This window comes from Triplophysa rosa, linkage group LG14 (genome assembly GCF_024868665.1).
Source record: "Triplophysa rosa linkage group LG14, Trosa_1v2, whole genome shotgun sequence".
Taxonomy (NCBI): Eukaryota; Metazoa; Chordata; class Actinopteri; order Cypriniformes; family Nemacheilidae; genus Triplophysa; species Triplophysa rosa.
Window position 1 is genome coordinate 2463396 of NC_079903.1, and position 25913 is coordinate 2489308.

At 45.4% G+C, this 25913-nt stretch overlaps 1 protein-coding gene across 6 annotated transcripts in view; it reads left to right on the top strand.

Annotated features, from left to right (window-relative positions):
• septin4b (septin 4b) overlaps positions 1 to 23160 on the top strand; it is a 109996-nt gene extending 86836 nt beyond the window's left edge. The window contains exons 3-13 of one of the 6 annotated variants that reach the window (XM_057350836.1): positions 5122 to 5406; positions 6664 to 6760; positions 6850 to 6936; positions 7122 to 7245; positions 16039 to 16173; positions 16645 to 16762; positions 16838 to 16939; positions 17377 to 17473; positions 17744 to 17906; positions 18101 to 18203; positions 20034 to 23154. In XM_057350836.1, coding sequence (XP_057206819.1) covers positions 5122 to 5406; positions 6664 to 6760; positions 6850 to 6936; positions 7122 to 7245; positions 16039 to 16173; positions 16645 to 16762; positions 16838 to 16939; positions 17377 to 17473; positions 17744 to 17906; positions 18101 to 18203; positions 20034 to 20102 — 1380 coding nt within the window. In that variant the 3' untranslated portion in view covers positions 20103 to 23154. Of the gene's footprint in view, positions 1 to 5121; positions 5407 to 6663; positions 6761 to 6849; positions 6937 to 7121; positions 7246 to 16038; positions 16174 to 16644; positions 16763 to 16837; positions 16940 to 17376; positions 17474 to 17743; positions 17907 to 18100; positions 18204 to 20033 lie in introns of all 6 variants that reach the window. The other 5 variants (XM_057350837.1, XM_057350834.1, XM_057350835.1 and 2 more) reach the window with 5 other exon arrangements.
• Positions 23161 to 25913: the final 2753 nt, after the last annotated feature.

A 25913-nucleotide genomic window follows, 5' to 3' on the forward strand; every position in this document is an offset into this window, starting at 1 on the left:
ACCACCACCCCGTCAACAACCTTCTAGGAAGAAGCGTTCCTGACGGGAAGACCCCAGGGAGGTTAATACCATCGGGCCCGTATCCAGCCATGACATTGTTGGACGGTCGATCCGGGATGGTTCCTGCCCCGTTCCTACATCAGCTAGGTCCCCACGGGGGCCTAGCGCCCACTTTTTCACAAAAAGAGTTTCCTATCTCCCTGGGTGTTCTTCACAGCCGCTCTCACCCTCTGTCAGACGGTGTTCGGCCACTCGACGTTGCGTCTTGGCGAGGCGCAACATCGAATGCATTTTGCAGCCCTCAGCACTCTCGAATCGACGGTGCGGGGACCTGCATCGCCAGGCAGGCAAACCAGCAGAGCCAGTCTTCTTCCCGGGGGCTCCCCGGCGAGAGACCCGCACTGCCAGCCATCGAACCACCCCCCGGGGGGTCGATGAAGCAGATCGTTCCCTTAGTCCCCCTGTCACGGTCCCTGGGAGCTTGGCTCGAGCTTCCCACACCGTCACGGTGGCTGAGAAGGACGATCCGTCTCGGCTACGCGATCCAGTTCGCCAGAAACCAGCCCAAGTTTCGGGGCATCCTCGTCACCTCGGTCAGAGGCCGGGATGCTCCCGTACTACGGAGCGAGGTCGCCACCCTTCTGGCGAAGGGTGCGATCGAGTCCGTCCACTTAGCCGAGATGTCCAAGGGGTTTTACAGCCCTTACTTCATCGTCCCCAAAAAAGGCGGGGGGGTGCGCCCCATCCTAGATCTGCGTACCCTGAACAGACACCTGCACAAGCTGCCGTTCAGGATGCTCACGCAGAAGCGCATCCGTCAGATGTCAGGATTGGTTCATGGCAATCGACCTGAAGGACGCTTACTTTCATGTCTCGATTCTCGTTCGCTTTCGAGGGTCGGGCATATCAGTACAGAGTCTGTCTCTGTCTCCACGAGTCTTTACGAAGATCGTGGAGGCCGCCCTCTCTCCCCTCAGGGAGAAAGGGGTGCGGGTACTCGACTATCTCGACGACTGGCTTATCTTGGCTCACTCGCGAGATCTGTTGTGTGCACACAGGGACCTAGTGCTCCGGCACCTCGATCGACTGGGACTACAGGTCAACCGAGAGAAGAGCATGCTCTCCCCTGTGCAGAGCATCCTCTATCTTGGTATGGAACTCAACTCTGTCACCATGACAGCGCGACTGTCCACAATAAAAGCCCAGTCGGTGTTGAACTGCCTGGATCATTTCACGCAGTCGGCGGTTCCCCTGAAACTATTTCATAGGCTCCTGGGACACATGGCATCCTCGGCGGCGGTGATACCCCTCGGGTTGATGCACATGAGGCCGCTTCAACACTGGCTCCTGAGTCGAGTTCCTTGGGGAGCGTGGCACACCGGCAGCAGGCAGATGGTGATTACGCCTCGCTGCCGACGCACCCTAACCCCGTGGTCTTCCATGGCCTTCCTTCAGGCAGGGGTACCCCTAGGGCAGGTTACGAGGCATGTCGTGGTGACAACAGACGCCTCCCTGCAGGGTTGGGGTGCAGTGTGCAACGGGCACGCAGTGTCGGGGCTTTGGACGGGCCCCCGCCTGCGCTGGCATATCAATTGCCTAGAGTTGTGGGCTGTGCTACTTGCACTGAAGAGGCTGCAGCCTCTCGTGCAGGGCAAGCACGTGCTGGTCCGGTCGGACAGCACTACTGCAGTAGCGTATATCAATCGTCAGGGTGGCGTTCGCTCACTGCAGTTAACACGACTTGCCCGACGCCTCCTCCGGTGGAGTCAGCAGGTGATCCGCTCCCTGCGTGCCACGTATATCCCAGGCGACCTGAACCAGACAGCCGACGCGCTCTCTCGTCAGTCTACGCCTCGCGGAGAGTGGCGACTCCACCCCCGCGCAGTCCAGCTCATTTGGGTGCAGTTCGGGCAGGCCCAGGTGGACCTGTTTGCCTCCCTCGAAACCATCCATTGCCCGCTTTGGTACTCTCTGACCGAGGGACCCCTCGGCACGGATGCCCTAGCGCACAGCTGGCCGCGGGACAAGCGGAAGTACGCCTTCCCCCAAGTGAGCCTCATTGCACAGACCCAACCGGACTTGGTTCTCGGAGCTAATGCTCCTGACGACAGCTCCCCCCTGGCCGATTCCCCTGACGAAGGACCTGCTTTCCCAGGGGAAGGGCACGTTATGGCATCCCAGGCCAGACCTCTGGAACCTCCATGTCTGGCCCCTGGACGGGACGAGGAGATCCTGAGTGGTCTTCCCCCGGCGGTGGTAGCTACCATTTCTCAGGCTAGGGCACCTGCCACTAGGCGACTGTACGCCTACAAGTGGCGCCTCTTCTCGACCTGGTGTGCTTCTCGAGGAGAAGACCCACGGAGTTGTGCGATAGGGTCCGTGCTGTCCTTCCTACAAGAGAGACTCGAGACTAACCTCTCCCCTCCACACTGAAAGTGTATGTAGCCGCCATTGCTGCTCATCACAACTCAGTTGCTGGAAAGTCTCTAGGGCAGCACGACCTGGTCATTAGATTCCTAAGGGGTGCGAGGAGGCATAACCCGCCTCGTCCGCACTCCATACCCTCTTGGGACCTGGATGTAGCCCTGACAGGTCTCACCAGGCCCCCCTTCGAGCCCCTAGGGGATGCCTCTCTTCCTCATCTTTCGTTGAAGACGGTTCTCCTTTTGGCGCTCGCCTCCATCAAGAGGGTAGGGGATCTACAGGCTTTCTCCGTGTCCCCTGACTGCCTAGAATTCGGACCCAGGGATTCTCACGTTATCCTGAGACCTCGGCCCGGCTACGTGCCCAAGGTTCCCACCGCTCCCTTTCGGGACCAGGTGGTGAACTTACAGGCGCTCCCCACTGGGGAGGAAGACCCAACCCTGTCCGTGCTGTGTCCAGTACGCGCGCTGCGCCTCTACTTAGACCGCACACAGAGTTTCAGGAGCTCGGATAAGCTCTTTGTCTGTTTCGGAGGTCAGCAACAGGGGAGAGCTGTCTCCAAGCAGAGGTTGGCCCACTGGATTGTGGACGCTGTCAAGACATCTTACCAATCCCTAAATCGCCCGTTCCCCCTAGGAGTGAGGGCCCACTCCACCCGGGGTGTTGCCTCCTCTTGGGCCTTGGCACGGGGGGCCTCTCTCGCAGACATTTGCAGAGCTGCGAGTTGGGCTACACCCAACACCTTCGTGAGGTTTTACAACCTCCGCGTAGAGCCGGTGTCAGCCCGCGTCCTGCATGGCCACATGTAGGACCGGCAACTGGTAGGGTGTACGCCTGTTCGGTTTTTTCCCCCTCTCTCGAGTGGGTCAGTATACCGATTTAGCCTCCATTCTTTCCCCACTGGGCGAAGAACAGGCACTCCATCCATCACTAAGCAAGCACCCCCTGGGGCGGGCTGGGCAGAGCAGCCCTGCCCCTTAGGCCGGGTATCACTTGAGTTATTCGCAGCATAGCTCTAACCGGACCTAGTGCTACCAGACGTTGCAACTCCCCAGTAGGGCGGTTACGTCTGATGTATCCTCATGCTGGTTCCCACCTTGGTAACCCATGACCTCCCCGGGTGGACCTCCACCTCGCAGTTTTCTCTTCAGCCGCACTTTCTTCCCATGAGTTCTTCCCCATCGGTGAGACCATGTTGGTATCTCCACTATTCTCCTCCCTGCGGTAGGAAGTGGTCTCTGTAGCGCATCCCCCACTTGAGGAAGTAGCGCTTACCCAGTGCCTTACGGTTCCGGGCGGCTTCTCGCTGTTAGAGAAACAAGGCCGCCGCCTGTGAGGCCGAAGGTAGGGGCCTTCCCACCTTTCAAGAAAGCTCTGGGACCCCCTACCTACCCACTGGTAGGTTACAATTTTGCGGTAGCGTTCACGGCTGACACGCCCAGGCCAGTCACCGTCGCTTCGTTGAGATTGTGACAGGGCACAGTGTTATGGCGTTTTCCATTGGAACCCCATCTGTCGGTTCGACACAACGACGAGAGATCGACAGAAAGGGAACGTCTCGGTTACGTTTGTAACCTCGGTTCCCTGATGGAGGGAACGAGACGTTGTGTCCTCTTGCCACAACACGTGCTGTCCTCTGCAGCAGTCGTGAGAGGTCTCAGGCTCCTCAGAACTAAGGTGAATGAATGATGCACGCCGTCTCCCTTTTATACCCGGATGTCCGGGGCGGAGTCCGGCATGCAAATTTCATTTGCCAATTTTCATTGGCCTTTTTTAAGCAGTCGGAAACCATTGGTTCTCAGGGACGAACCCCATCTGTCGGTTCGACACAACGTCTCGTTCCCTCCATCAGGGAACCGAGGTTACAAACGTAACCGAGACGTTTTAGTACAAATATCATGGTTAATTTCCTCTCACACAGCAGTCTGTATGTCATAGTATTGATTTGTTATAATTAATAACAATAACAGCAGTTTAGTCAGCAATTTTTCACGTGGATACCTGCTCTCTAACTCTAACTTTGTCATGCTGAGGAAACAAACAGAATAGTTAAACAATTAAAACGCACAGAAACAAAAAGCAAGGCCATCCACATGACATAAAACAATTGCTGTCAAAGGACAAAGGAAACACTGGGGTTTATATAGACAGGGGACCTGTTACACAAGTTAACAAGGTAAGACGCAGCTGGCGAAACGATGAACAAAAGAACTCCAACAGACTACAACAGGAACCAGAAATCATAACAAACTAAAAGTGCATAGAACAACTATAGAACATGTGACAAGCTTCTTCACTTGCTGTTAAAATGCATTTTTTAACTTATTGATCCCAGGCGGTTCGTCATGGTAAGCACAGTTACTACCAAAATATCATATTCACTTCTTAAAGTTGCTACATGTTTAAATCTGTGTATCTTGCTATTAGCCACCACAGACATCAAAATACCTACAGTAAATAGAAAGTTGTTTAACAGTAACTGTAGTAGCTATAGTGTGTATTAGCGTATTTTGGCACGCTTGCAGTGGTTAAATTTTTGTAAGGATGTGATTAATAATTTTGTATCTAACCACTAAAAAGCGCTTCTTTTTTTCTCTTCCGCAACCTTGACTTTCTGTTCATACCTGCTTTCCCGATTAAACCACCTCACATTTGTTTACCCTTGTTTAAAAATGACCTGACCCCTCTCGACCCCAGCACCTCCCCAAAGAAGACTCTGATTCAGAGCTGGAGCACATCATGGGACATCAACCTCCCAGAGATGGGCATCATAAGGGGGATGGTGAGGGTCATAGTAGACCCCACACCCCGGGAACGCCCACTTTCCTGAGGCCCGTGGCGGCACCCATCGGCCTAGGAGAGTTAGACCACGAGTCCAGAACAGTGGTTCAGCGGGGCCTTGTGGAGTTTAGCTTGCCGTCACCCATCAGCCCCTCCAGGCCTAGAAGCCCCTGGGGTTGTTTTGACCCTTATTTTGCTGAGGTAAAGCATGCTGGAATGGTGAGGGTTTTGGATGTGCATCGTGGTTCTCTTTCTTGATGCATGTATATGGTAAAAATCATTTAATTTTATGTTTTTGGAGATACATATTCTTAAATCATGGTTGATATACAGTATATACTTTGGTACTGAATGATAATCTGAATTTGGTAACTTAGTACTTTCACTGTACCGCACATGGGTCTTTCTAAGAGCTATTTTTCCATTGTTTCTTGGTCTGATTTATTTATTTATGTGGTCACATAATTTTTGAGCAAAAAGAAAGTAAACTGCACCAATACTCTTGGATGTAATAACATATTAATCTGTCTGACTGTGTTTGATGTGTCACTTATCTTTTGGGATCCTGGTACTCATGAAAGTGGATTGTTTTGTGGTCAGAATAATGAAAGTTAGGATGACGACTCACCTACAAAACCTTCTTTTACAGTATGTTTACTGTACAACGATAAAGTAGAAAACAGAAAAAATGTTAGCATTTTTAAAAGTTTCACATATGCAGAAAAACGTTGTCAAAATGATCTGCATTTCCACTGATCCGCGAAAATGAGTAAGAGAGCTGTATTATGCATGCCAGTAGTTGGCGATGTCACTTTGTAAAGAAACACTACGCGTCTGTGCACATATGCATATCCAGCTAGGGTTGTAACAATATCACAGTCTCACTGTACGATAATACCCCGGTGTAATGCCTGCAGTTCAATCTTTATTGTGGTATTTAAAAAGACCAATAAAGATTTGGCAAAAAGTGCCATAAGTGTTTAATAAACAATTATTGAACATTGCAATGATGTACAAATGAACCATGTCATATCCTGTCCTCTTTTCTATATCCTCTAATCATATCTGTTGCTTTGAAGTATGAGGTATAGTATGAGATAGGTAAAATGACTTGGCACTCCCAATTATAAAATAAATAAACTGCCCCAGCTGGACCTTGACATGTATTATATTGTTTCTATATGCTAAAAGCCCGGAAGACCTATCATTTTATACAGTCTTTGACAATATCGAGACAATTTTGCTATTGCGATACCATGAAATTGATAATATGTTACATCCCTAATATCCAGGTTTAACCCAAAAGTGCTTTTTACTGCGTATATGTGTTGTTGTATAAATGGCCTATTTCTTTACTGTGACATATGAATTAGAATTAGAAATTATGTCATATAAGTATTTCTTAGTCATTTTAGTCTTACTCTATTCTCCTTTTATTCCTGTTTTGTTTGTTGGTAGGATCAGGATAAGGAGTATGTGGGATTTGCAACTCTGCCAAATCAGGTTCACCGTAAATCTGTGAAAAAGGGCTTTGACTTTACTTTAATGGTAGCAGGTAATGTCCTAACACCTTTTACTTTAAAAACCTAAGACCTGAAATTAAAAAATGTTTTGAAATAAAATGGTGCTTGTTCTTTTTTACAGGAGAGTCAGGTTTAGGAAAATCCACCCTGGTCAACAGTCTCTTCCTAACAGATCTATACAAAGACCGAAAACTGCTCAATGCCGAGGGTGAGTTACTCACATATACACACGAATGCATTAATTACAATCATGCCTTCACTCACTCGCTCGCTCACTCACTCGCTCGCTCGCTCACTCACTCACTCACTCACTCACTCACTCAACCGCCTGAATTGTGAAATGGGTCAAGAGAAGAGTTTTGTGGTGAATATTTGCTCTTTGTTTTGTGGCAGAGAGAATCACCCAGACAGTGGAGATCACTAAACACACAGTGGACATTGAGGAGAAGGGTGTCAAACTAAAGCTCACTATCGTAGACACACCGGGATTCGGAGACGCAGTCAATAACACTGAGTGGTACAGAGTTTTACACTTATACTATGTATACTATCTGTGCGTGCGTGCGTGCGTGTTTGTATGTATATACAGTATATACAGAATTATTTTCTTTTTTTTCTGAATTTACCATTTATAGGTATGTGTTTAAGTAAAATGATAATTTTTGTTTCATTCTGTGACCTACTAACAATATTTCTCTCAAACTCAAATTTCAAATAAAAATATTGTTTCTATTTACAGTTATTTGCAGAAAATGAAAACTGGAGAAACAGGTCTGAAAAAAATATGCTGTTTTTTCAGACCTGAAATACTGCAAAGAAAACAAGTTCATATTCACTTTTAAGCAATACAACAATAATATTTGTATATGTATTTACGAAAAGTTAAACAATTATGTTTTATGTGATAACCTTATGTGATAACACCACCACAGTTTCATGATGTCAGTCTTTCACATTGCTTTATGTTCACTCCTGACATTCAACAAACACTGGACTGGAATGGCATCTAGAAATGCTGATTCAAAGACAATTTGGAATGGTCTCTTAATTTTTCCACGGCTGTATACACGTATTGTATGTGTGTGTGTAGATACAGTATATTTTCAACATTTTCTAGATTACAGATTTGTCAGAATATGGAAAATCTTGAAAATGTAAGAATCAAAAGAAGAATTTAAAAAATGAAGGTTTGATTTTAATTTACTGCTATACTACTGCACTGAACAAGTGTTTTCACCAGGGGCGGGTTAAGGTGGTCAGGGGCCCCTAGGCTGCTCTTTGGGTGAGGCCCCCCTTAGGTGGCTTTCAGTTGCCTTTCACGCTTGCAGTTCAGAATGGAATACGGTTTGCATGAAAAGCCGCTAATGTAAAAGCTGTCAGGTGAACTCAGGTGCACCAGGGTACCGAACCCTGCATATGCACTTTAGCCGATTACAATGTATTCATTAAAACACGTGTACGAAATGATAGTGTTGGAAATTTACCTTGGATTTGAGCAAGAGTGAGCCTGCATTGTTTTGCGCGTTGCGAGTGTAATCAGAGCGGCAAATGAATGGTAATACAATGTTTCCAGATTTAAAAATAGTCTGTTTGTGAGCAGCGGAAAGCTCTGTAAGCGAACATACAGTAAAACCAAGTGTTGTTTACTCTGCGCATAATAGCATCAAGTCATTAAAAAACACAATAAATTGACCCGTGTTCTGTTTACTATCATGTCTCATGCACTTTCGTGATGACGTAAGATGAATACAAATGGACCAGGGTTCGATAGAATCAAGCTGAGACACAAACCAACGCTGCGAGAGGCATCAGAACAATCGCACACAAATACTACAGTGTTTCCTCTCATTCCGGGTTACTTTGCAATGGCAAACACCACGAGAGCGCAAGCTCCAGTTTTATACAAGTATACGCGAAATATAAAATATTTTTGTGCTCCACTATTGTACTTTCTTTAAGACATTTTGCTGCTATGCCGTCTAGCAATAGCAGTGACGTAAATGAAAATAATTGACATGATTTCACCAGCAGCTGATTGGACAGATTTGATCCAAATGTAACATCTATCCAATCACCGGCTTTGAACCAGCACAAGACAGAAAACACAGGGGCATTAAATAAGGGATCAAATCAAAAGGGGAACAGGTGCAGGGCATGAAATAATTAACAATCAATAATGAGGAAACGAGAGGGCGGGGCCAAGAGACAAGACCGGAGAGAGCGCATGGCAAGCCAAAACAAACAATGCCATGTCTCTCTCACACAAAACACGTGGGTCTGTCATGATCCTGCCACAAGACTAAGAAAACATGATCAAAAGAGGCAGAATCATGACACGATCGCATTCACACCGGCAAAAGGAACTATTTAGTGACATAAGCCGTCGACAGCGATGTCATTTAAGCGCGTCCGTCGAACAACGACAAACAACAGAATGATGGAGAACACTGTGATCAGTGCTGTGTTCGGTCAAACAGCATTTGTTTACGTCACGGGTCGTTCCTATCCTGCTGGTTTAGACCCAGCTTCGGAGAAGGAGCTAAAATGTTCCTCGAAAAAGGTTCTCCCGAACTAAAATTGCGGCCGGTTCCTGTGGTGTGAACACAACAGAAAGCGGGTACTTCCTGCAAATCGTCCCAGAACTATTCAATCGTTCCATCGATGCGAAAGCCCCTATTAAAAAGTCATGTGTATCTAAACCTCTGGACTGGGTGACCAACTTAAACTGTTATTATTATTTTGTCTAAATGACTTATTTATTTTAGTAATGCCATCCAGAAGCTAGAAAAAATATACACATTTATGAGAAGACAAATTGACAACAACTGACACCAATTATCATTTTTCGAGGTTTCCACCCACCTGACTTTTAATGTATTATATTGACTTCTTAAAGGAACAATACAGGGTTTTTAGGAGGATCTATTGACAGAAATGCAATATAATATACAAAACTATTTCTTCAGAGGTGTATAAAGACCTTACGTAATGAACTGTTATGTTTCTAATACCTTAGAATAAGCTGTTTATAGCGGGCCTACATACATTGAATTTGCCGCCATGTTTTGTACAGCAGCTCTAAACGGACAAACAACTCTACAACGCACGTTTCCTCTCCCTCTCCGCTGTGGTATCGTGGTGAAACGGATCACGGATAATCCGTGAACCATACTCTACAGTTCGGAGCGCATGTGACCCGCAGATTAAATGTAAGTTTATGCATCATTGAGTAAGAGAGTAAAACGTGCTCTCTCTACAGTTTTAGCGCCAACACGCTCTCTCTCCCTCTCTCCAGTATCTGGAGTACAATATTAAAGTTGTTCCAGATAAACAATGACGCTCAAAACTGCTCCATCACACAGCTAATATTAGAACAAAAACAACAACATATCTTGGTTCTAACAAACAGAAAAAACAATGTTACTCACATACTTATCCGAATCAAAGCAACCTCCTCGGGGGTGATTTTAAGACGATCTTTCTCTCCAACGACTATCTGCTGGAAAGTATCTCCATAGAGATCTAATAGTATCTCTGCTAAAAGCCTTAGTACTTTTAGCCTTCTTTATATACTTAAAACCCACAGACCTTTTATTGTATGTAATAAATGAGACATCGCTCTTTCTACAGTCTTTCTAATGCCCTCATGATCTCTTCCCTGCATCAACATGAGAACGACATATTTTTGTACTATGGTGGCCACCGTCGTGTTTGGACTGAGCGATTCGTTGCAAATCTATAATACAATGCTAGTGGCCACTATAAATCAAAAACTGCACCTTTAAACATCACTGAATGTTGATATATTTTGTAATAGTTGTGTAAGAGTTTCTTGATTGCAATGAATGTGATTATCAACCTGCTTTGTATTATCACAATTTTGTGTTACCTGGACAGAGAAATGCATGTTTATTGGTCAGCTGGTGTCAGAAATGCTAAATAGGCCTAAACATATTTCTCAGTCCAGTTTCACTTAGCATGAATTCAACATTAACATCTTGGTTACGGATGTAACCTCAGTTCCCTTTCTGTCGGTCTCTCGACGTTGTGTCGAACCGACAGATTGGGGTTTGTCTTGAGAACCTATCATCTTCTGAGTATTTAGAAAAGGCCAATGAAAATCTAATGAAATTTGCATGCCGGACTCCTCCCCGGATGTCCGGGTATAAGAGGGAAGCCGGCGTGCTCATTCATTCACCTTTTGTTCTTCAGAGCCTACGCATCTGATGAGCTTCTCTACGATCTTTGGTGATCATTTTTCTGCTGGAATCTACGACGTGGTGCAGCGGACGGGTCCCTTCCTGCAGTGACTCTCCCCTGGGCGTCTCGGCAGTTCCGGAGGTGTTCGAGCTAATTTCCTTTCTGAAAGAGCTAAATTTCTCCAGCGTGGCTTGTCCCGCTGTTCTCATGGGTGCAACACACTCATCAAGGAGGGGGACGGACACGATGCCTGCTTCCAGTACGCTGGGGCAGACGTTGTGGATACGTCCTGCCCGCACTGCGGGCGGTGACGATTCAGACGTTGCGTCACGGGTGGCTGTGTTCCCACGGGACTCAGCCACCACCTCGTTTGCTCCCCGTTCCGCTACGGCAAGCAGCGAGGGTGATATGAGGATTACTGTGAGCGATAATCCGCCAGCCACTGGCTCACAGACCGTTCGCACCTCGTCTCGCTCGTCTGACCATTCCCCAGGAGACGGTCCCACCGTCTTATTCCTCAATCACGTATTCGGACACGATGCGTGATGATGAGATGTCTCTTGCAGCATCGGGGGGTTACGTACTGCCATCCGACTCCGACGATTCCTCGGGCTCCCTCCCTCTGGAGGTCGAGCCCAGGAAGAAGCGGACGTCGAAATGTCAGCCATGCTTTCCCGGGCCGTCGTGAGTGTTGGGTTGCAGTGCCCGCACTTCATCTCCCAGCGCTCGCGGCTGGCTACATGGCGCCTCGGGTTTGAGCGCGGCTCCAAGCTTGGTCTGAGAATCCCCTGCCACCGGCCATCACGGGCGGAGGCCTTGATTCTCTTACAGCGAGAAGCCGCCCGGCACCGTAAGGGCCACTGGGTAAGCATTATTCCCCCTGGGGGAAAAACGCTACAGAGACCACTACCTCCGTAGGGAGGAATTAGTGGAGACACCAACATGGTCTCACCATCAGGGTAGAACTCATGGGAAAATGTGCGGACTGAAGGAGTTAACCGCAAGGTGGGAGTCCACCTAGGGAGGTCATGGGTTACCGAGTTGGGAACCTTTCATGAGGATACATCAGACGGAACCGCCCACTGGGGGGGGGGTTACCACGTCTGGAGCACTAGGTCCGGTTAGAGCTATGTGGCAGATAACTCAACTGTTTCCCGGTCTAAGGGGGCAGGGCTGCTCTGCCCAGCCTGCCCCCCAGAAGGTGCTAGTGATGGATGGAATGCCTGTTCTTTACCCAGTGGGGAAAGATGGGAGGCGGAAATAGCCACTGACCCACCTTGACGCCCTACCGGCTGCCGGTCCTACATGTTGCCTTTCAGGACACGGGCTGACACCGGTTCCACGCGTAGGCTGTAGAACCTCGCGAAGGTGATGGGCATAGCCCAACCCCGCAGCTCTGCAGATGTCTGCCAGAGAGGCGCCCTGAGCCAGTGCCCATGAGGAGTGTGCCTCACTGCTAACGGGCAGGAGCAATCTTGAGATCGGTATGCTGTAGCGACGGCATCCACGATCCAGTGCACCAGCCTCTGTTTGGAGACAGCCCTCCCCTTCTGCTGACCTCCAAAACAGACAAGAGCTGCTCAGAGCTTCTGAAGCTCAGCGTGCGGACCAGGCAGAGGCGCAGTGCGTGTACTGGACACAACACGGATGGGGTTGGGTCTTCCTCCCCAGTGGGGAGCGCCTGCAGGTTCACCACCTGGTCTCTAAGGGGAGTGGTGGGAACTTTGGGAACGTAGCCTGGCCGGGGTCTCAGGATAACGTGAGAATCACCGGGCCCGAGTTATAGGCAATTTGTGGACAGGGAGGGTGCTTGTAGGTCCCCTACCCTCTTAAAGGTGAGTGCCATCAGGAGAGCCGTCTTTATCGTGAGGTGAGAAAGAGCGGCAGCTCCGAGGGGCTCGAAGGGGGGGGCCTCTTGAGGCCCGCCACCTAGATCGCAAGAGGGTACGGGGCGAGAATGAAGCGGTCGCCTTCTCGCGCCCCTTAGAAACCTAATGACCAGGTCGTGCTGTCCCAGAGGCTTCCCAGCAAGTGGGTCGTGATGAGCAGCCGTAGCGGCTACATACACTCCCAGTGAGGAGGGGGGAGAGGTTACTCTCCAGTCTCTCTTGAGGAAGGGACAGCACGTTCCTGATTGAGCAACTCCGCGGGTCTTCTCTTCGAGAAGAGCACCAGGACGAGAAGAGGCACCACTTATGGGCGTATAGCCGCCTAGTGGCCGAGGCCCTAGCCTGAGTGATGTCCCAACCACTGCAGGGGGTGGGCCACTCAGGATCTTCTCGTCCCGTCAAGACATGGAAGTTCCAGGGGTCTGCCGTTACGTGCCCTTCCCCTGTGACAGAAGGTCCTCTGTCAGGGGAATCGGCCAGGGGGGAGTTGTTATCAGAAGCACCAGCTCTGAGAACCAAGTCCGGTTGGGCCAGTAGGGCGCAACTAATACCACTTGATGCTCCTCTTCCCTTACCTTGCACAGGGTCTGTGCAATGCGGCTCACTGGGGGGAAGGCATACTTCCGCTTGTCCCGCGGCCAGCTGAGCACAAGGGCATCCGTGCCGAGGGGTGCCTCGGTCTGGGAGTACCAAAGCGGACAATGGGTGGAGTCCGGGGAGGCAACAGGTCCACCTGTGCCTGGCCGAACTTCTCCCAAATGACCTGGCACGGGGATGGAGTCGCCACTCTCCATGAGGCGTCGACTGACGAGAGAGCACGTCGACTGTCTGGTTCAGGACGCCTGGGATGTGTGTGGCTCGCAGGGAGCTGAGTCAAGCGTCAAGCGAGTCGTGTTAGCTGCCGAGAGCGAACGCCACCCTGACGATTGATATATACGCCACGGCAGCTGTGCTGTCCGTCCGGACCAGCATGTGCTTGCCCGCACGAGAGGTTGTAACCTCCTTAGTGCAAGTAGCACAGCCCACAACTCTAGGCAGTTGATATGCCAATGCAGGCGGGGGCCCATCCATCGCCCCGACACTGCATGCCCATTGCACACGGCACCCCAACCCTGCAGGGAGGCATCCGTCATCACCACGACGTGTCTTGACACCTGCCCTAGGGGAACTCCTGCCTGAGAACCTTCAGGCAGTTCAACACTGACTGGGTGCGCTCTTTAGTCAGTCGGTCATGGAGACCGAGTTGAGTTTCATACCGAGAAAGAGGATGCTCTGCACGGGGGAGAGCTTGCTCTTTTCCCAGTTGACCTGTAGCCCCAACCGATCTAGGTGCCGGAGCACCAGGTCCCTGTGTGTACACAACAGATCTCGCGAGTGTGCCAAAATGAGCCAGTCGTCGAGATAGTTCAGTACCCGCACACCTCTTTCCCTGAGGGGAAGGAGGATGGCTTCCACGATCTTTGTGAACCGTGAACCGTAGGAACGGCCGATGTCGAGGGAGGATCGAGACATGTATGCGTCGTTCAGGTCGGTTGCCATGAACCAGTCCTGACATCTGACAGACGGCAGGATGCGCTTCTACATGATCCTCCTGAACGGCAGCTTGTGTAGGTGCTTGTTCAGTGCACGCAGATCTCGGATGGGGTGCAGCCCCCCGCTTTTCTTGGGACAATGAAGTACGGGCTGTAAAACCCGTTGAACAACTCGGCTGGTAGGACGGGCTCGATCGCTCCCTTCGCCAGAAGGGTGGCAACCTCGGCCCAAGGCACGGCCGCATCCCCACCTCTGACTGAGGTAGAGAGGATGCCCCAAAACTTGGGAGGGCGTCTGGCGAACTGGATCGCGTAGCCAAGACGGATCATCCTCCCTAGCCAGCCTGACGGCCTGGGAAGCTGAACCAAGCTCCCAGTAACCGAGACAAGGGGTCTAGGGGTTTGATCTGCTTCATTGCCCCCGCGGGGGGTGGTTCGATGGCCAGCAATACGGATCCCTTGCCGGGGGAGGGCCCCGGGGAGGAGATCAGCTCTGCTGTTTTTCCTGCCTGTCGATTGCGCAGCTCAACGCACTGTCTGACTGAGAGTGCTGAGGGCTGGTGTTTATACTCAACGTTGTGCTTTGCCATGGCGCAACGTCGAGTTGCCGTCCACCGTCGTGCCGAAGGTGGGAGCGGCTGTTATGACCCAGAGAGAGACGAAACTCTTTTTGAGTAAGTGGGTGCTAGCCCCCCAGGGGGGGGCAGAGGTGGTGAGACGGGGCAGGAACCGTCCCTCTCCGATCCCCCAGCGATGGAGTGGCTGGGGTCGGGCCCGATGGTATTCTCTATCTCCCTGGGGTCTTCCCATGAGGGCCGCTTTCGCCACGGCTGCTGATGGGGCGATGGTCTCCTCTACGATGTCTCTTTCGGGGGGGGGCGCCTGAGTGGGGGGCGCCAGAGCCGGAGGGCGTCGAAGAGGACCAGTGCTGCTGGGAAGCAGACGTTGCATAGGACTCGACGGCCGAGGGTGGCCGAGTCGCAGCGGGGGAGGATATGCTTGATATCCTCTGTCTGCTTCTTTACTGTCCAGAACTGCGGCTCGACAGTATCCCCAAACAGCCCCCCCCCCTTGCGAGATGGGTACGTCGAGAAAGCAGACCTTCTCGGCGTTACTCATCTGTGCAAGGTTCGGCCAGAGGTGTCTCTCATGGACCACAAGTGTGGACATCGCCCGACCCAGGGCCCGCGCGGTCACTTTGGTTGCCCATAGAGCGAGGTCAGTGGCGGCACGGAGTTCCTGCATAAGCGCTGGGTCGGTCTTACCCTCATGGAGCTCTCCTCTCGCTGCAGGAAGGGACCATCTGCTGCACCACTTCATAAGAATCCAGAAGTAATTCGGCGTAGAGATTGAAGTCTCGAAGTCGATCAGTGTGAAGGCTCCTATGAACAAAAGGTGAATGAATGCAGCACGCCGTCTCCCTTTTATACCCGGATATCCAGGGGCGGAGTCCGGCATGCAAATTTCATTCGCCAATTTCATTGGCCTTTTCTAAACTAGTCAGAAGTTGATAGGTTCTCAAGAGCGAACCCCATCTGTCGGCTCGACACAACGTTGAGAGACCAACAGAACGGGAAGCCTATTTATCCAACCATGAAACTTAAAATAAATTGTGACCAATTTGACCATAAAAAAATATTTTTTGACAGGGTGATTTGTTTTAATATTATGATCTTTGCGTGTTTTCAGCTGGAAGTCAGTTGCAGACTACATAGACCAACAGTTTGAGCAGTACTTCAGAGATGAGAGTGGACTGAACCGCAAAAACATTCAGGATAACCGTGTACACTGTTGTCTGTACTTCATTTCACCCTTCGGTCACGGGTACGAATACAGTCATCTTTATACACAACCGATCAGATGTGACTAAATTAACCTTGATTGTGCTGTTGTGTGGTGTAGTGCATTAAGTTTGTTGAATTATTACCACTGTTTCACACTTAAAAGAGGGATTGTCCTTTTAGTAAGTGTGTATTCAAGGTCTGTTAACACATGAGTTGACTATTGAGCACTAGGGAAATAGAGATAGAGAGACGTCCCACAAGGCAATTTTGCCCCCTGCTGTTATATATGTGTAATTACAGCCGTGATACCAAGTCCCACAATTAATCATAATTAATGCTAGACAGCATGAATGTGTTTATGACACCAATCCCAGCTATTCCAGCAGTAATAAATATAGAGAATAATAAGTGTAAGAGCAGTGGTGTTCATGAATGTCGTCAGACTGTAGACACCTGTGTTGTGAAGCTGCTCGTGTTCTTATGCTCATGTCCGCTGTTGCGTCTGGTTCAGTTTAAGGCCTCTCGATGTGGAGTTTATGAAAGCACTCCATGAGAAGGTCAATATTGTGCCTGTGCTTGCTAAAGCCGACACGCTAACCCCCAACGAGGTCAAGAAGAAGAAAATCAAGGCAAGTGCTTAAGCTATCGAAAGTTGTTGTTTGTGTCGTGGGTTTATTTCAGTTTGAAACCTCTGCTTATAACAGATTCGAGAGGAGATTGAGCAATACGGAATCAAGATCTACCAATTTCCAGATTGTGATTCAGACGAGGATGAGGACTTCAAACAACAAGACCAAGAACTCAAGGTTTAGGTTTTAATCGGCACTGTTGTCAAACCGCTTTATTCCTATGATTATGGGTACAGTGGCCTAATTTTGACACAAAAAATGCTGAAATCTATCCATGGTAGAAATAAATAAATGTGTCTTATGCTCATTTCCAAAACCACAATATTTAGTTGTGCAATCAACCCTGTTACTGTATGATTTCGAGCCCTGTTAGAAACAGAACATGAAATTCTGTCACCAGTGACATCGTTTTATAGAGTTTGGTATAAATATTTCATTTTCACAAATTGTAGCATAGAAAGCATTTGTCAGGCTCAATCATTCAACCCCGTTACACAAATTAATTGAATAAATCTCAAACTAGCTAGCCTCTACGGCATTATAGCAGTGTAGATTCTTTTGTAAAACGTGCCACCTTTGTTTTACAATAATTTTATTTCATTCTCGTCCTGTAGGACAGCATTCCCTTTGCTGTGATAGGCAGTAATACAGTAGTGGAGGCCAAAGGCAAGAGGATTCGAGGTCGACTGTACCCCTGGGGAATTGTAGAAGGTATGACCGTTTACAGGGCTACTCAAAATCTCTGATCCATATCGAAATCCATATTGAAAAAAATACATACGACATTTAGTAGGCTGCAAGAAATCAGCACGTACAGGATTCCCCAGAAAGCTCTGATTCTGGGTGGGACTTATAAACTGGGCCAGTGTGATCTAGCATGAATTCGTCATGTTGTGTCTGTTTTAGATCAGTTCTGGTCAACAAGGCGTTCTGGTTTTGTTACAGTAAGAGCTATGATGTCTGTGTTTCTGTGTTTGACAGTGGAGAACCCAGCACACTGTGACTTTGTGAAGCTGAGGAACATGTTGGTACGAACACACATGCAGGATCTGAAGGATGTGACACGGGAAACCCACTATGAGAACTACAGAGCCCACTGCATCCAGAGCATGACACGCATGGTGGTAAAAGAACGCAACCGCAAGTATGAACTCACAACTCTGTGGCAAATCCCTGTGGGTTTAATATTGGCTCAACCTGTGATGAGAGTTTGGGGTGGGACTTTCCGTTTGGACAGACAGTGGGGGAGTGTTTGGAGAAATCTGTTTGTAATTCTGTTCAGTGCCACTAGGGCCGACAGGCACTTCTCAGCCTGATATTTGTTCATGTTTTTCTAAGCAGCAAACTGACCAGGGAGAGCGGCACAGATTTCCCCATTCCTCTGGTACCCGGCATCGCTGACAATGAGACAGAGAAGCTCATCCGAGAGAAAGATGAGGAGGTACGCCATTCTCCATGCCCAGACGAGCATGAGCAAACGCATCAGCACAGGCCGCATTTGGACCCAAAGCCATGGGCGGACCCTCACACAGAACCCGAACCTGACCCTCAGCGCAAAGGGTCCTGACAGCGATTATTTCTGACAGGGTTTCATATAGTCTGTATATTTGACCACGGTAGTCTCTCATCAACCCTTTACTGCATCTATGCTAGAACAGGAGTAATGTAGAAGAGTGCTAATGTGTCTTGTGTTTATTATTGTTTGCCAATCCTGCACATCTGTGCCATGAAGCACTTTAGTCCTGCATTCCACAATGAATGAATCTCCCCCTGAAATGATCAAATCAAGAAAGAACATTGATTTAGCATGCATAAAGTTTATTTTTTGTTTTTAGGGCCAATACTACTATTTGCATTGTGAAAAATAATTTAAAATTACAACACAGTAGTGTGAGTTTGGCTGATCACTGCCCGTCTTGTCTGTGTTTGCTGACTAGCGCATCTATGAGCAGAGTAAAAACAGAGCAGACCCCTGTCTACGGTCAAAGCGTAACATGCTGACTGATGAGAGTAAAGCAATGTCATATGCGAAGGCCATGCGCATTACTCTCATCAGTTAGTATAAATTGACTGCATTACAACAAATACTGTCACAATATTTACACACGATGCATTAATATAAATCAGAATTAAGAGGTATTGTGCTTCACTGTCATAAAAAGTCATCTAATGTGGAATGTAAATTCTAATCTTTTAAGTTTAAGGTGGAATATGACATGAGCATGTGGGCAATTCCAGCTTTATGGACGCGACATTTTACGTTATGGACGTGACATAAAAATGCTCAGAGAATGTATTTGTTACAAATATATTGAACCATCTGTTTATATTTTACTAAACCCTTGTTGATAGAGTCTAAACATCAGAAAAATGTCAGTCTATGAACATGAACGGTTTTTGGTAGACGACAAATTTCGACAAAAAACGTGTATTTTATCATGATACGGTTGACGTTGTCACGGAATTGCCCAGATGTGTAACAATTTCCATAAGATATATCCTATTGTTCCCAACCAAAGTCTTTCGGAGTTATTTCAAACATTCCTCCTCTGCTCAGTAATGGTTTAAATACATTTTCATACTTTCATTTTGTTGTTTTTGTTCTGAATTCTGAACATTTTTGACATTAAAATCTTCTGTTGACATGACTTCACACTGCATGTCTGCATTCATATGCACTTTTCTCAAGAATCCACCCACCATTAACATCTGTGTGTGCTCCCTAATCTTTATTTTAATTTGTATGGAATCAGCTTTTATTTGACCATTATTCAAATTCTTGATTTTGACTGCTGACAATGTGCTGATAAATGCATGGCAATGAAGTAGTTCCTGGTTTGTTGACCTCATTACATTAGCTACATCCTTGCCATTAAAAACAGGCACTTGAGCCGTTTAAGAAAGCTACAGTATGTAGATGCCATATATTATACAGATGTGGATTGGAAACGGCAGTTGTCTGTACATAGAAAATTATGCAAATGACATCATGCACCGTTGTTAGAAACAAATTGAAGATTGCAGTTAATATGCTGCCTATTGTCACTAAATTATTGATGTGGTAAACATGTTTGTTCTCAGGGTAGAGTTGTTGTGATGTGCTGTATTATTATTGATCATTGCCCACAGTGAACCTTTAGTTCACTAATGTGATTGGATATGCTGGATATGAACTGATCGATATTCATCTAGTTATTTATCACAAGCCTGTTGCTTGAGATTGATCTGTTTTATCACAGAGTTTAATAATTTGTTTTCGTGTTCTTTGCAGTTGCGACGAATGCAGGACATGCTGCAGAAGATCCAGGAGCAGATGCAAACGCAGAAAGAGGCCTATTAACACTGCATCGCTATGATTTTAAGCCAGTCCCCTTGACCACACACACCAGGCCAGCGTTGCCCCATTCTCTATCATGAGGTGTCTCTTAACCCACCAAAACAGTTAGGATAAACTTGACCTAGGAAAACTCTATATGGGTAAATTTCAGAAGAAAAAAAACTGGCCCAGGGCATATTTAATCTAAAAGGAAAACATTTATGCTTTATTTTTTTAAATGACATTTTGAAATATGACCTGAACATGTTGATTGTTTTTGTAAGTCAACCCACATAAATCTTTATTTTTTGAGAGCATTTTGAGTGCATATTATTATATGTAATGATGTTTTTATTCTGTGAGGTGGTTTATGTCTACGGGGACAGTAAAAAAGCCCTTTAACCATTTTGCTTGTTTGTCCGATATTTGCTTGTATATATTTGTTTGTATGTTTTTTTTTAAATAATTGTTTTGTGATAGGTATTTTGTAATTATTTAATAATTCTACAACTCGTTACTTTATTGTCTAAAATGTTCATTATTCGTATCTGTAACATGTTTCTGTCTGTATTTCTATACAAACTTCTAGGTTTCTAAATAAAAAAAAGTATTTTCCTATTGGAGATATGTAATGATAAAGTATTGTATACAATATACCATGATATATTATATTATTATATAAATACTCTATAGAGAGATAGTTTTGTTAACAAGGCTTTAACACAGCTATGTGCATGTGTAAAGAAGAAATCTGTTATATTGTTATAGATTGCCATAGAGAACATATGTTTTTTTTTTGTTGATAATGTTAGTGAAACAAAAAAGAAATAAGTCTTACAAATGGATGTACGCTGTAAAAAAAAACAAAGCTGAAAAATGTAATGAACTTAATTTTTAAAAAAGTTTTTTAAGCTTTATGAGTTAATTAAACTTAAATGATTAAACTGACTTAAAAAATTGAGTTTGTATTTTACAACTCGTTTTTTGTCTGTTCAATATAATTAAGTTCAATAAAGCTAATTTTATTTAACTAAAACATTTACAGTTTTTCTCGATTGCTTAAACACATTTCTTGAAATTATGCCTCGTATTCTCAAAACAGTAAACACAAATCCATAACATCTCATCCAATTCCCCAAACATCCTATTTTCAGGTCAAAATGAAGCTCTCTTCTCAAAACCATTCAAACTGGCTGAAAAACCAAACTTTTCCTGCAGATATGACACACAAGCCCTCAAAATCACCCACACTGCAACATAGTCTTAGACACTGGTGAGATCAATTCAAAACACTAAAGCCTCTTATTGTGATTCAAGAATAATTTGACAGCTTAGTGTTTATTAGAATATACAACATAAAAGAGTGCAGATAAAGCAAAATGCAAAAATGAGCTTTAGGAAAAAATAAAACATTACACTACTGTCAAGTATGAAGATGATCTTACAAGACAAGAAAAGTTCAAAAACCAAAGAACAATATGAACTGTGCAACACAATACAGTATACAACTGCACAAATAACATTTACATTCAGGCCTTTAGCAGATGCTTTCATCCAAAGCGACTGACCGAGAAGAAAAAGGAAACAATACAGTGAAGCGATTTGTCAATAGGAGGCAAGGTAAAAAATATGGAATCCTCTGCACCTTTTGCCCAATTTTGTAAAAGTATTCCGTATTTTCTGCAAAAATTCAGAACAGGTAAAAAGGGTGTACACGTGGTACAGTTTACTGGATACAGAATAGAGAAATTTCTCTCATATAAAGTGTGTACTGTAATTATACTGTATGTTTACTGTAAGTAGTATAAAGCCCAGTAGATGATTCTAGGATGCACAATTACCTGTGCTTTTATTGATATTATCCTGAGATTCTGATTGGTGTGTCATCAGTTTTGCAACTGAATGTTTACTGATGGACAAATGTGTGCTATTTGAGTTTACATATTGACACTTCAGTTCATTATATTGTGTGTTTGTGTTTTCTGAATGAGAACATGGTTAAACCTTTGCAAATTGAGACTGTTTGTGTGTGGGGTTTGTACAAGTTGGTGTATTGTTCTGAGAATGTGTTTACAGTTGTCAGAAAATGGTGAGTTGTTTCATGAATTGTGTGTTAGCAATCGAGAAAAACTGTAAGACAGCAGAAATTGGTGATTTTTTTACAGTGTATTGAGTAAAAGAAGTGATTGAATAAACCCACTTACAACAGAAGCTATTTTTCTATTTTCTATTGCAGCAACTTATTTCTATAATAGTGTTATGGGTAATTTAAGTCCCCCTGTGGTGAAAATCAAGTTTTTAATGTTGTTTAGTTGGTGTATTTAATATTGCTGCTAATGCGCATGCGCAGCCAGGGCCATCTTTTGGAGTGATCTAAAACATGGAAAAACAAGACACGCATTTTGTTTTCTGTACTTCGTGATTGCCTCTGATGCAAGATATTTTTACTAACCCTAACAGAAACAGGTATTGTTGTTCATTACCATGGCAACTGCTTGCATGTTTGTGCTTCTTCAATACGAAGAGGTGGTAAGACCGCAAAAAGCTTGACACATACCAGTGACTGCATTATTATATATTTTTATAAGCAGCCCTGTTCTGTTTGATAGGATATTGACTGGCGACTGGTTTAGCTTTCTTGCCAGCCACTTTATTGTCTGCCCAAAGTGATTTTATTTTAAGTAATTTTAAAATTTAAGTAAAAGCATTATGCTATTTTAATGCTCAGAGATTAGTTTTAAGTGATAAAATTATCGACTATGGGGGGACTTTAACAAGGCTGTAAGTTAACATTTGGTCATGGTGTGTTTGAAGTCAAAAGGATAATATGAACAGCAATGCATTGATGTGACTCATGATATCGTCAGTTGTCATTTGTATGTTTTGTTTATTTTTGGTCAGATGAGCAGCTCAATTGTCTTAATGACTGTTAATATAATTATGATGTCATTACATCATAATATTGCTTTGTGATGTACAAACCTACTACACTTTATTTTATTTATTATTTTCTAGTTGTATTGAAGACCATTTTTCTACTGACTTAAATACATTTATGTTTCAAACATTAGGAATAAAGATGCAATTATTTAAAATATATTAACTTGGATCATTCTCTATACATAGTGCATTTTCCTCTCTGGAGCAAATTCAATCTAGGTTTTTAAGTTATTGTTATTCAACTTCAAATATTAGCATGCATGGGTGGCAACTAAGAGCAGAATCACATTGCAATGCACTTTGTATTGTTACAGATGTACAAGCAAACAGATGTGAGTGCAGGTGTGAGAGAGCTCTTTTGTCACAGACACAGTGGGCAGAAAAGTTTATTCAGCTACAAACAGATGACAGCACTATAGTGAGAGTACTCCAAAAGGCAAACGGATAACAGGTGAGTAATTCCAAAAGCAAGTATAATCCAAACAGGTAACAGACAAGTATAACTATGAACAGAGAGTAATGGCATTACTCTGGCATCAGAAACAAGAACTTTGCAAATGCCTGGAGCTCAACTTTATGTAGTATTACTGCTCCATTGCCATTGCTGCACAATGCGGGAAAGTTCACACTAGTCACCTCCCAATGCATCCTCGATAAAAGGGGCAGAGCAAGGACACATCTGTTCTGTTTTAAATGTGTGTGTGCGTGTGTGTGTGTGTGTGCGTGTGTGTGTGTGTGTGTGTGTGTGTGTGCGTGTGTGTGTGTGTGTGTGTGTGTGGGCTCTCTGGTGAGGCAGTATAGAGGAGTTATGGATGTCTCTTACCCTTACGGAACAAAAATATATGGGAATATACTGCAAAATATAATGCAATATATTACATAATACATTTCCATATATTGGAAGCTGGTGCTAATATTTTTCAATATACAGCAATACAGTATATGCATTGACAATATACAGCTATATATTGAACANATATATACTTTGTATATATATTAATAAGTAAATAAATATTAATAAAGATAGTAGTGACAATAGTTAAAGAAATAGTATTTAAAAAACATGTAAACTTTGGTTTATTTCTTCCTTTCTTTAAAGGTCCAGTGTTTAAAATTTGGCATCATCTAGCGGTGAGGTCGCGAATTGTAACCGATGGCTAACTCCACCGCTGCCCCTCCCTTTCGAAGCACTACGGTGGTGGACACAGCACTAAGATGTTGTCATGTTTTCGCTTCTTTGCCGGAGGAGATAACGTATTTACGAAACACGCTCTGTAGAGAAGTTTGCGAAGGTAAAACGAACCGGCACAGAGATAATTAACAATAGACAGGTGAGGGGAATGAACACTAACGGGAAACTAACAGGAAGATTACATGGGGCAGGTGAGGGGCATGAAACACTAGCAGGAACTAACAAGGAGATTACATGGGGCAGGTGAGGGGCATGAAACACTAAATGACCAGATGACGGAAAATAAGGGGCGGGGCCAAGACGCAAGCAGGAGAACATGTGGCATAAAGTCATAACAAAGGCCACATGTTTCCACGCATAACAAAACAAGCACACAATACATGGTACTGTCACAACCCTGTACAAAGAACTGGAAAATTCCTGACAAGAAGGACAGGATCATGAAACTATTCCATGTAAGGGGACCCCAGTGTATGTAGATAGAAATAGCTCATTCAAAGGTAATTAAAACATAACACTTCATTATGTAAGGTCTTTATACACCTCTCTTTTAGAAAAAAACACTCGAACACTCCTGGCACTGCCGAGACGCCCAGGGGAAGTCGCTGCAGGAAGGGACCGTCCGCTGCACCACGTTGTAAGATTCCAGCAGTAATTCGACGTAGAGTTTGAAGTCGATCAGTGTGAAGGCTCCGAAGAACAAAAGGTGAATGAATGCAGCACGCCGTCTCCCTTTTATACCCGGATATCTGGGGGCGGAGTCCGGCATGCAAATTTCATTCGCCAATTTCATTGGCCTTTTCTAAACTAGTCAGAAGTTGATAGGTTCTCAAGAGCGAACCCCATCTGTCGGCTCGACAGAAAGGGAAATACTGTTTTCGTCAGAGTAAGGGGTACTTTATTGTTATTTTTCAACCATGATGCTTACCAGGTGCCACCCTGTAAAAGCCTTCAAGTCATGATGCTTATCCACAGCAATTCATACAATTATTGATTTCTTTTGTTTATTAATAACTGTTTTTTATACTTTTTCAAACTCTTCCGTAACATTTAAGACAAACATGGTTACAAACCTTTTATCCGTGATATTTTATTAACAAATCAATCTCTTTATCACTTTCACAGGTAACTAACATGTGTATCTCTAAATGATGTACAAAGGGAACCTTGATGTAAAAATATGTTTCAACATATAATAATGATTGACATCTGATGTTGACCGTTTGACAAAAAAAAAACTGAAACACCAACCTGTCCTCTAACCCATACGACAAGAAAAGTTGTTTTGTTGAAAGGGGGAGGACAAAAGTCCTGTAGAATGATGGACCTCAGCACACTATCCATCACTATAGGCACATAACCCAGCCTAGGGTAAAGAAATGCCTTAACCATTCAAGGTGCAAATCTGAGTTTGATTCCCCTCTCGAGAGTCCTTTGTTGATCCTGCTCTCCTATCTCCGCCTAATGCTTTTCTGTCTGCTCTCTAATGAATCGTGATAGGCAGAAACGGCTGCCACATACACTTTAGGAGTGGATGGGACTAATCCTGCATCAAAGGGCTGCTGCTGACCAACTTTATGGAGATGCAGATTTCATTTTCCAACAGGACTTGGCACCTGCACACAGTGCCAAAGCTACCAGTACTTGGTTTAAGGACCATGGTATCCCTGTTCTTAATTGGCCAGCAAACTCGCCTGACCTTA